Raw genomic sequence first — 12,289 nt, 5'->3', positions numbered from 1 at the left:
GCTGCCTGGCCGGCGAGGTAGAGAGGCCCGACGGGCGGGGAAGAGGGGCGAGGGGGCAGGGGAAGCAGGGAGAGGGGGGAACGGCGCGTTCTCGGCACAGTCCGCCTAGTGGAACCGAGGCGCTGGGGCGGAGGCGGAGGGAGCGCCCGTCGAGGGGGGCGGCGCCGGAACCGCGCCCGAGGGGGCAGCCGGGGAGGGAGCGGCGGGATCGCTAGAGCACGAGTCCATCGCAGCGGACATTTTCCGATGGGTCTAGTTTCACTTATTTTATTGATGGTACTGTATTTATTTTCCAGAGGCCTAGATGATAGATTGTATGGAGACTTGTTGCGTATTCTCTGTGCAGCAGGATGAAACTGTCGACATCTAAAAGTTGTCACAACCATTGTTGGTTCATTGTAGAGTTGTATGAAACTAAAATTTAAGAGAAGAATGTCCAGAGTACCGCTTTGTTGCTTTAATGATCAGATTGCTACACATACAATTTTCCTGCTCCTATTGTCTGTTATCTAACTATCTTACACTATGCAGGCAAACTACACAAGAAAAAAGACATCATCAGGGCCTCTCCATGCATCTTCTTCAGAAGCTACAAACAGCAAATCTGTTGGCTGGCTCCAACAGTAGGCATGGCGCAGCCAGTGTAGTGGCAAGACGTCACCATAGAGCTGAGCAATGCACTCTCGACCTCGGCGGAGGCGCTTCTCCTGAGCAAGCACATGACATACTCCATCACTGCAGCATCACAAGGTAGTGTGATCTTGCCTTCGTTTGCAATGCCAAACTCCTCCTGAGACATCCTCAGGAGCTCGCTGAAGACCGTGGTGCTGAGGTACACCAAGGGCACCTCGAAACGCCTCCCGTCGGCCGTGTACATGACACAGTGGCCTTTGGCTGGTACAGAACTGCAGCAGCCTTGATCTTCTTTGGCTGATACAGTGAGCCTCTTCCTCCCGAGTGCTTCCACCCTCTGCCACTTCTTTGCCAGTTGAGCAAGTCTCTTGGCACCGGCCATGGTTGGCTCTCGGTCCTTGTGAGAATTGAAGGAGTGAGCTATGGATGCTGCGATGATCAATTGGAGGATGAGCTGATCAAGTGATGATACTGAGCCAGCAGCATACTGAATTTATAGGCAAGGTGGCGAGGGGAAGGAGACATCTTGACGGTGAAGTGCAGGTGCTCTGATTGAGAAAAGTTGGCAAGGGACAAGGCCATGGGATCGGCACATGCAGTGCTGGAGCATATGATTAGTTTGGACAAGGCCATGGGATCAAATGATTTGCGTATGCCGGAGCCTATATATTGTCATAACTGGTAGGCATTGGTCTGCTTTCTTATCATTGTGGCTGCCATACCGTACCGCATAGCGAACATGAGGCGTGTCGAGAACATGGCTATTGGCAATGTGCAAGGAGTCGAGGGGACAGCGATGGGTTCCAGCTTGAGGGATTGAACAATTTCTTCTGACAGACCGATACCTGAAATTGTGATGTGAGTCGTTCATGCACCCATATCAGTTTGTTGTTTGCGAAGATTCAGTCAGAAAGCTCTTGGTCGGCCTAGCACATGATCTGTCTGATCTTAGGCACCTCACATGCATGGTACCTCTTGGGTATAGTAGTACATACATGAAGCAAACTTGTTGTGAAGACTGAAGCCACCTTTGTGTCCTCTGAAAGTGGCAGATATATCACATTTCCATGCCGAAGCAGGCAGATGTATCTTATGCGCATTGGATTCCGTATAAAAGGTATGCATAACGATTTGAATGCCCGTTGTAGTTGGTTTTCTCAGACACAAGTATTTAGGCTCAGTTCAGAATGATGCAGAGGAGGAAAACAGTACTCCAGTTCTCTAATTAGGACACTACACTCCTGGAAAAGTACACCATTGAGTTGCCCTGCTTTCTCCAATCTTTTTGGTTGGTTGTGAACCTGTATTATACAGTACATTTTTGAGATGTGTTTGGGCTCTCTTTCCCGGAGATTTGACCGCTTGGCTTAATTAACTTGCGACAGATGGTGCAAGATCGTCGACTGATGTGTTCCAATGTCTGAATTTGTAGGCTCTGGAAAAGCTGGGATTAGAGGGAGGCTGGTGAAATTATTTTGGGTTAGTCAGTCGGTCAGTCAGCACGCAACGTGCAATGCTGCGTGCGTTGTGATGAGGTTTCTGACGGAAAAGTGTAGAGCCGTCTCTAATTTTTGCCAGTGTGTGGACATGCAATGTGGTTCCAATGAAGCACGCGTCCTAATTAAGCTGTCCAGTGTATGCATGGCAACACACTCTAATTTGATCTCTCCACACGCCCAGACACTGCTATGCTTTCTTTTTTTTCGAGAAATTTTGCCTTTATTGTTTCACTGTAATGTTCATAGGTAACAAATTTTGCCTTTATACGGATTACCCAATCAAGCATGGCGTCCTATGTCTAACATACATGCAAACTTGGCGAGATTGTGAGCTTTAAAGTTGAAGTTCCAACGTTGATGAATGAACTTACATGACTGAAAGCCAGCCAACAGCCATGCGACCTAAATGATCGCTTCATGTGGGGCTCGGGCACGCTGCTGAATATCCTATTATCCTTGACCACTCCTTGACAGTCTAAGGCTACACAGATGCTATATGCAGACCAAGATCATCAGCAAGAGACATAGATTTCCGCTAGGCAAATGTTTCTAGGATAGTAGGGTCAGTAATTCCTCGAAACACCACAGCAGAGCAGCCCAAATATGCACCATACTGGTCTCTGCAAGTTGCGGCCACAAATATCCTTTCTGATCATTTCGTGCTACCGCTCCATCAACATTTTTTTTCATGGTGTTTTCAGAGGGTGGTAGCCATCGCTGGGTGATATCCATTGCTTGGTTCAAGCGCCTTCTGTGTCGGCCTCGTGGGCCCGAAATGTATTTTTAGAGCATCTATAGTCGGGGGTGTCAAAAATCAAGACTTCAGAGCGGATGGTCTGGTCACTGGCTGATAAAAAAAAAAGATTAAGATGGGCTCCTCATATCGGCCCTATACATTCAGGTTTTTCAGCACCCCTCATATCCAGTCCAGATATGGGATGGATATGGGAAGCCTGAGCGCGCCCGAACGCAGCTGCCACGTAGGACCGGCCGTTGGGTCCCACACAGAAACATTTTTAAATTCATCAGTCCGGTGGATTTCTCCTTTGATTCTCGATGGCGTCATGTGGCGGACGCGCGCGGGCGCCCGAGCCTCCCTATATCTGCCCTACATTTGGTCTGGATATGAGGGGTGCTGGACAGGCTAGCCATTTGAGGTCGTTTTGAGAGCCTAGGTGGGTCGGTTTGTTTTGACCGTTCAGTGACCGGTCCGCCCATCCGGATGTTTGAAGCCGGTTTGAGGAGCCCCACTGTAGATGCTCTAAGCACGTTCTTAGTTACTATATGGCATGAACAGAGGCATCTCGCCCTTCAACTCATCTGCACCTGTTCAGATAAAATGATCTGGCGCATTTTGCCATTTAAGAGCATCTATAGCCGGGCGCCTCAAACCCGCCTCATACGTCCGGGCGGGCCGCCCGGTCACTGCCTGGTCGTGAAATTTCAACCCAGACGGGCGCCTCAAACATGCCACAAACGTCCGGGCTGACCGGCACCCCTCATATCCAACCCAAATATAGGACGGATATATGCACGCCCGCCACGTCGGACCCGGCAGCCCGACCCCATCGCATACGGCACCAAATCCACCCCTAGATCCGTCGGATCCATTTTCTATCTCCTCTCTTCTTCCTCCTCCCGTCCTCCACACCGTAGATCTCGCAGCTCCGCCGCCGCGTGCCCTCCATAGCCGTTCCTAGCCTCTGCGCTGCCAGCTCCAGCAGAGCAGTCCTCTCTCCCGTCCTCGCCACAGAGGACGTCGGCGGCGGCCGGGATGCCACCACGGTACGCTCGGCAACTCTCTGGCTCCGCCTTGTGCTTGATGTGTTCGACACATTGTCTGACCGGATTTTTTCTGATCTTATTAGGGAAAACGATGGATTCCGATGCTTCGTCGGGCAAGGAGTATGGACCGACGGAGCTTGATTAAATGATTCAAGATGAGTTATTCAATTCCTCCTATTCGGATGAAGAAGTGGGCATAATCATGCTCTCATGAGCATGCAAGAGGAAATGGACCGGCAGGTGGAGCATACTCTCAACTTCAAAGGCTCAATCAAAGGGAGAAGAGTGATCAACCGGGATAGGGTGTCCTGAGCAAAGCTACTACACAAGGACTACTTTGCTTCCAATCCTACTTTTCCGAATGATCCATGGTTTCATCGCCGTTTTCGCATGCGGAAACCATTGTTTTGCGCATTGTGGAGGGAGTGGAGGAACACGATGACTACTTCAAGCTCACACGGGATTGTTGCGGACAACTCTCTTTCTCTGCCAAGCAGAAGTGCACGTCTGGTTTGAGGATGCTTACACTTGGTGCTGCCACAGATGCCATTGGTGAGATGGTCAGGATGGGGGAGAGCACGTGCTTGAAGACTACTGTCAAGTTTGCCCACGCCATGATGGAGGTCTTTGGACCTGAGTATCTCAGAGAACCAAATACACAGGACACAGAGAAGTTGTTGGCTGTTGGAGAGGCAAGGAGGAATGCTCGGATCAATTGAATGCATGCATTGGCAATGGAAGAACTGCCCCAAAGGTTTGTGGGGAATGTATCGAGGTCACACCAGAGAGGCCACCATCATACTAGAAGCGGTGGCATCACATGACTTATGGATTTGGCATGCTTTCTTTGGAATGTTGGGTTCTCACAATGACATCAACGTGCTTCAACGATCTCTGGTGTTTAGGAGGCTTTGCAATGGGGAATCACCACCGTGCAACTACACCGGCAACGGCCGACTACAACATGGGATACTATCTTGCCAATGGTATCTATCCACAATAGATGGCGTTTGTGAAGACCATATCTGAACCGCATGAAAATAAACAGAGCCACTTTGCAACAATGCAGGAAGCGGCTAGGAAGGATGTGGAGAGGGCATTTCGTGTGCTTCAAGCTCGTTGGAGAATTGTGCGAAGCGCTGCATTGATGTGTGAATCAGAAACTTTATGGAAGCTGATAACATGTTGTCTTATTCTGCACAATATGATTGTCGAGGATGACAGTGATGGTGTAGCCCAAACCAATCATTTTTAAGCACCTGGAGACCAAGTTGAAATCCAGAAAGATCAAAATGCGGCTCAGCTTATGAAATTTCTGCAGATGCATCAGAATCTTCGAGATCATCAGGTGCACACACAACCACTCAATGATCTTGTGGAGCACATGTGGACCCATGATGGAAACCAAGGAGATAATGTTTGAGTTGTGCATTTAAAATAAATTTTATGTAAACACTATCTATGTTCGGTACCAACATTTGTTATTTACGTGCGACATTGGCTTTTATGATCGATGTGCATGGATTTGAGAGTCCGGATTTGAGATATATGAATGCCGGGAGGGCCCGTCCGGATGCGCATGCGGTCATGCCGAACGCGTCCGCGGACGTATATGGGGTTAGATTTGCCAAGTCCAGCTATAGATGCTCTAATACGATACCCATTAGTTTGGGGATCGGCAAATCTAATGCATGGCAACTCGAGCGGATGTTGCCACGCATTCGTGCTGGTCAGCATCACTCGAGCGGATGTGACTCCGCGACATTGATGCTAGTTACAGCGAGGCGACCGGATGAGCGGGCGCCGCCGCTTCAATACAGACGTAGCGATAGAGAAGCTCACTCCGGCCCCTGTGTCGCATTAAAGCCGACTTCCAGCCCCGTCGCCTGGCGATGACGCCTATTTAATTCATGCTCCAGCGTCATCCACATTGCATATCTTTGGACTCCTCTCCATGCCCATCCAACTCTCGTCATCTTCGAAGTCCTCCTCTCCCATCCACCATACCCAAGTCGTGGTTCTCCGCACCGGCAGGCGATGGCAGCCTCAGATCTTGGCGCCTCCACCGTCGCTCCAGGGGCCCTCGAGCTCCACGGTCGTCGGCTCCTCCGACAAGGAGATTGTAATCTCCTCCTCCGACGAGAAGGACCAGGTGCCACCACAGCAGTCGCGCCTCCTCTTGGAGGTCACGACCACACACATAATTTTCTTGCAGCAGATAGAGCTGCCGATGGAGCGGTCGCTCCGGGAACGTGGTCCGGCGCCGCCCTTGCCGCTACCAGGACGCGTGAAGGATGAGCGGCCCTCATTGTCACACTGCCCCGTGAAGTAGGAGCCGGCGTTGCTACCTCTTCTTTGCATTAAGGTGGATCCGACTGCTGGCATTCCTCCCCCCTCCACGCAATCGCGGCGTCTAGATCGGGCGCCGCGTGTAGGAGGAGCCTGCCTTGCCGCCGCACACCCGTTACTCCCAGAATTACGTGATGGTGTCTCCAGCGCGCATCAACTAGCAAGGCAAGTCCGTCAAGGAGGAGGTGCCTCTTACGATCATGAGGGCGCATGATCACCTCATCTGGTTGCCACAGGCCATCGGGCTATCATGCCATCCGAGGGAGGGTTGCGTGGTAGGAGTGCTGCAACACGACGCGGCACTCCACTTTGCCAAGTCCGAAGTGGTGTCGGCCTGGGTACACAAGGACCATGGCTTGGGAGGCCTGGGCCCGTGACCGGTCTATCACCACCGTGAAGACGGATGCACGGCGCCGCCGCCGCCTCGATGGGGAGCTCACCAGTATCGGTGAAGAGCGGTCGCTAAGCGACACCTCCACCACCGCCAGGGCACCACGACAGGGGGGCGGCATTGGTAGCGGCAACCCTCCACATTGCGCAATAGGAAGCAGAGCGACTCCTCCGCAAGCGTTAGGTGGTAACTGGGCAAGCCCCCCCCCCCCCCCCCCCACCACCACCCCCCCTGCGCGTGTGCTCGCCGCTGGAAGGACTACCTCGACGACGATGATGAAGACAAGGACGGTGATGGCAGTGAGGATGACCAAGGCGGCGCCGCGGTATGAGGTCACCATTTACTACAAGCGAGCCTAGTTTTTTAGTCAAACAAACGAAAATATCCTCATTTTATGTAAACATGTCCGAACTTTAGTGAATTCTTTCATGGTTGGTGATTCATTCGGTTTGTTCTAATTTTGTTTGAATTGGATGCAGACACGGTTGGATGGTTGGCTACCACATCACTAACAAATAGTTGTCCGTTTGTTAACGTTGGAGATGCCCTGAGGCAACTCCATGCGGACATTTTTTCCCTTTGACGCTGATCACCATCAAACCAAACACACACATATGAGAGGTTTGCAGGTGTCCGTAACATCGGACACCGACTGCTCTGTGTTGTGCTTTGTACCCACTCCTTCAGTGACCGATGCCCTCACTGTACCACCTCGGCCACCTCACAGGCCTTACCGGACCTCCGCCGCTCCATGCAAGCGCCTTCCCACCTTTGACTATGTGCAGTGCCGCCTCAGATCTGGCTGCCCTCCATGCATCGTCCACTATCTGCTGATGTCGGCCAAATGCAGTCGGCAATTTTTTTGTTTACTTTGAAGTAAATGATGGATTCAGACAAGGAGTACTTCTACATTGAGTTCATTGACTCGTCTTCGTCAGATGTGGAGGAGATATATGAGGATGAAACGATGATGATGAGGGTGGTTCTTATAGATGTGGTGTGTGTGCGGAGGAGCATTTTCTGAACTACAAAACAGGGCACAAGGGCATCTGATGTTGGTCGATGACTACTTTGCCTCAGATACGCTATTCGGGCCCTATTTCCGTTGTCGTTTCTGGATGCGGCGAAAAGTGTTTGGGGCTATGGTGATTATTTCACCCTGATGGAGGATGCGATTGGAACCATTGGGTTCTCAGGTTACTGGAAGTGCATCGTTGCAATGAGGATGCATGCTTGTCTATGGCACTAGTGCACTACTGTAGATTTATGGGACAAGTACCTTCGGATGTCGGAAAGCACTTGCCCTCAAAGCCATGATGAAATGTGCTACTACAACGGTGAAGGTGTTTGAACCAGAGTACATGAGAGAACCAACTCCCGTCGACACAGAAAGACTCACGGCATTTGGATAATAAAGAGGATTTTCAGGTATGCCTGGACCCCTGGATTGCGTGCACTAGAAATGGATGAACTGCTCATATGTTCAACAGTATATTTCCGAGGCCATCGGAAAAAAGCCAAACATTGTTCTTGAAGCAGTTGCATCACATGACCTCCAGATTTGGCATTCTTTTTTTTTGGCATGCCCGGGTCTCACAATGACATTGTGGTGCTGCAACGGTCTTCACTGTTTGTAGGGTTGTGTGAGGGAGGTCCTATGTACAACTATACTATCAATGGTCACGAGTACAACATGAGGTACTATCTTTGTATCTTTGTGATGTTATCTATCTTGCATGGGCTACTTCGGTTAAGACCATCTCCGAACAAAGAGGTAAGAAAAAAAATATCACTTTGTGCAAAGACAAGAATCTGCTAGAAAAACACCATGAACATGAGTCTCTGACATGTGCCATTCCCCAAAATGTGAAGCAAACATTGGATCATAAGCTTTTTTTTCGCGAATACGCAAAGCTTGCATATCATTCATTGATAGGTAGAAGAAAACAACAATAACAAAAAGGAGAGGGAGAGGGATACAACACAACACACACTCACCTAGCCTAAACTCTAGCCAGGAAGGCAAGAAGACAGACCCAAAACACCAAGACCACGCCAACGACCAACGCATGGCACCCATTGTTTTAAATAGCGGGCTATGGAAGATAGCGGCGGGCCTCCAAATCAGCTATAGCAGGCTATAGGGGGTTATTTGTGAAGGCGACCATTTAGCGGCACCCTGCTGAAAAGGCTATAGCGGAGCTATAGCCGTCTATTTAAAACTATGATGTCATCTTCATCGCACGACCGCGACACCAAGACCGACAAAACCAACGTACCGCCAACCTTGAAGCGCCTAGAAGAGTCGGCGAGTGGGTTGCAGGATCTGACCAGGCTTGAGGGAGAAGCCATGGAGAAAGCGCCAACGATGTCGAACAATGGGCTACGGGTGCCCATGCCGTGAGTAGCAACCCAAAACCAGCATCGCTTCGCCAATCCAACATCGGAGACATCACGAGAAATCAAGACGGTGCCTTCATAAAGGGAATGACATAAGGCCGCCGCCGCCATCCTGTCCGATGAACCGGACCTAGAGTTTCCCCCGTTACTCGAGGGACATGACAAAAGGCGAGGGCAGCGTCTCCAAGAAGGGGACACCATCCATAGGTGCCGCCGCTACCTGCATCGGCAAGCCGAGCAGGGTGAACCGAGCAGGGTTTTCACCCTCGTCCTTTGGCCGAACAACCCCAAATATCGTCCGATCAGAAATCGGGAAAAGCATAGCTTTGGCTGGAATCTCCACTGCAGGAGGAAGGAGTGTCCCCATCACCAGACAAACGTGACATGGGTGCCGGACGCACCACCACCGCCACCAACAAAGCCTCGCCGCACCCAGCTGCCATAGTCCAAATCTGAGCAGAGGAGGCCCAGATCCGCTGCCACCCGCAGCATCACAACCAGCCGAGAAGAGGTGCACCGATACAAATTTTTACAGTAAGCAGCAAGTGAGACAAATAGACATGTACAAAAAGAACACTTTTGGAGGTTGAGTAAATTGCATAAAACCACCACTTTGAGGGCTAGGTTTGCACAAAACACTAGGATACAGTTTCTCTGCAGAAAGCACCATGTCTTGCGTAATTCTTTTGCAAAAATCACTGATCGGCGGATCGGGCCGCGTTAAGTGAGTTTATGACAGTTGGGGCCCATTTTTTGCCTACGTGGCATGCCATTTCGTGCCAGATCAGTGTTATTCCAAATTTACAAACGAGTCCTTAGATTTTACACAGACACCCCTAAATAAAAAACATAAACGCAATCCCCTCCCCAGGTGCATCAACCCCGACGCCGGCCCTTCCCCCCTCCTGTGCCTTCTCGCGCTCGCCGGCGAGCGACGACGACCATACCTCACCGCCATCCCCTCCCCAGGCGCATCAACCCCGACGCCGGCTGTCGGTGTCAAAACCGGTGGATCTTGGGTAGGGGGTCCCGAACTGTGCGTCTAGGCGGATGGTAACAGGAGACAAGGGACACGATGTTTTACCCAGGTTCGGGCCCTCTTGATGGAGGCAAAACCTTACGTCCTGCTTGATTGATATTGGTGATGTGGGTATTACAAGAGTAAATCTACCACGAGATCAAGGAGGCTAAACCCTAGAAGCTAGCCTATGGTATGATTGTTGTAATTGTTGTTGTTGTGTCCTACGGACTAAAGCCATCCGGTTTATATAGACACCGGAGAGGGCTAGGGTTACATAGAGTCAGTTACAATGGTAGGAGATCTACATATCCGTATCGCCAAGCTTGCCTTCCACGCCAAGGAAAGTCCCATCCGGACACGGGACGAAGTCTTCAATCTTGTATCTTCATAGTCTTGGAGTCCGGCCGATGATGATAGTTCGGCTATCCGGACACCCCCTAGTCCAGGACTCCCTCAGTAGCCCCCGAACCAGGCTTCAATGATGACGAGTCCGGCGCGTATATTGTCTTCAGCGTTGCAAGGCGGGTTCTCCTTCAAATTTCATGTACCTGCCGAATAGTGTTCGGCTTCCTTATAAATGTTGCGCTCCTCGGCTTCTACGCCCAATAATGGCCCTCTTCCACGTGTCGTATGTATGCGAAAAGCCAGGGCATTTTTACGTTTTACCCCCTAGCCATGCGAACGAACCGCTTATAAGAGAGGCGAGGATCTAGATCCAACTCACACCATTCTCCTTCCGCAAGAACTCATCGAAGCGCCTCTCACAAAAAATCCATTCCATCATGGATAGTCGACGCGGCTCCTCCTCTCGCGCTCCCAGCCCTCAGCCGGGAGATTGGGGGCGGTGCTCAATTCCACACAGCGAGCTAGTGACGCTCCAAACCGAGGGATATCTTCCCCCAGCCTTCATGGTTCCGGTTCGATCCGGACTGGCCACCTTCAGGGGCGGAAAGCAGGCTGAGAGCGCCCCTAACCCTTCCAAAGGAGAGCGGGTATGCTTCGTCCCTTACCTAATAAGGGGACTCGAATTTCCCATACATCCGTTTCTTCGGGGGCTCTTGGAGTTCTACGGACTCCAGCTTCACCACCTTACGCCTGCCTCCATCCTGCACATCGCGGACTTTGTAGCCCTTTGCGAGCTGTTCTTGGGCATCGAGCCCCATTTCGCGCTATGGAAGCGATTGTTTTGCCTCGTTCCCCGTTCTTACGAGGGGTCGATATATCAAGTGGGCGGAGCCGAAATATGGCGCATCGCCGGGACCGGATATCTATCCGGTACCCCGAAGAAGGCGTCCGAAGACTGGCCTTCGGAATGGTTCTATATGGAGGACGCCCCTCTGCCGGATCCAGTTCGGATCGGCCTCCCGGAGTTCAGCAACGCTCCCTTGAAGAAACGCCTGAGTTGGCGCCCGCGGAGCCCTCAACGGGAGGATGATGGGAGCGTCCATTATCTGATGGGCCGGATTAAGTTACTGGCCCACTCCAGCTTGACCATGATCGGAGTCATGGCCACGTGCATTATGCGAGGGGTGCAGCCGCTCCAATATAGGGGCCACCCCATGTGGGATTTTAATGAGGAAGATGACGCCACCCGTCATGGCCGCAAAGGGCCGGGATCCGCCGCCGATCTAGTGAAGATCCTGTCCGGCTTGTACAAGGGGGAGAAGGAGGACTTCCTCCGCAAGAGTCCATTGAATGGATTCTCCATGAATAACCCTCGGAGCTGGATAAGCGGACGCTTGTCTATCCGATCCATATTTCCAAAGTCAAGTGTCTTACTTTGTGATGTTGGCGCAGGAGCTGCGCTGGGTAAGCGGACGCTTGTCTTTCCGGATTTGGAAGCTTGGACTGCTGAAGGTCGTCCAACAAATCTAGTCCGCTACCTGACTTTAGGTTTAGTACTTGATTGACGTCCATCCCTCCGCGGGAGTCCGGCATGGAGGGATCGGGAATCCGGACATAACTGGTTTTTAACGTAGGGGAGGAGTCACCACGTTGTTCTTCTACCACAGCAACATGGTGGGTAGCCTGGGGAGAGTTAATTTCTCTCAGATCGGTTTTAAGCCCAATCTGGTCGTAGTCTGTAGCGACTCCCAAGGTGGCGATGCGATCCAAGAGCTCATTTACGGAAGAGAGCTCCATTGGATCCAGCTGCTCGGCGAATTCCGAGTTGATGCGAAGATCGCTTTTGATGACCCGAGAGGTCATCGT

General features: G+C 51.3%; 1 protein-coding gene across 1 annotated transcript; it reads right to left on the bottom strand.

Annotated features, from left to right (window-relative positions):
* Positions 1-433: 433 nt before the first annotated feature.
* Positions 434-1,082, bottom strand: LOC123116777 (auxin-responsive protein SAUR36-like). The gene has a single exon (XM_044537684.1). The coding sequence runs from the start codon at positions 1,013-1,015 to the stop codon at positions 590-592; it is 426 nt and encodes a 141-aa protein (XP_044393619.1). The 5' UTR covers positions 1,016-1,082; the 3' UTR covers positions 434-589.
* Positions 1,083-12,289: the final 11,207 nt, after the last annotated feature.

This window comes from Triticum aestivum, chromosome 5B, assembly GCF_018294505.1.
Source record: "Triticum aestivum cultivar Chinese Spring chromosome 5B, IWGSC CS RefSeq v2.1, whole genome shotgun sequence".
NCBI lineage: Eukaryota > Viridiplantae > Streptophyta > Magnoliopsida > Poales > Poaceae > Triticum > Triticum aestivum.
The sequence above is the reverse complement of the archived record's forward strand: the minus strand, read 5'-3'. Positions and strand labels throughout refer to the sequence as shown.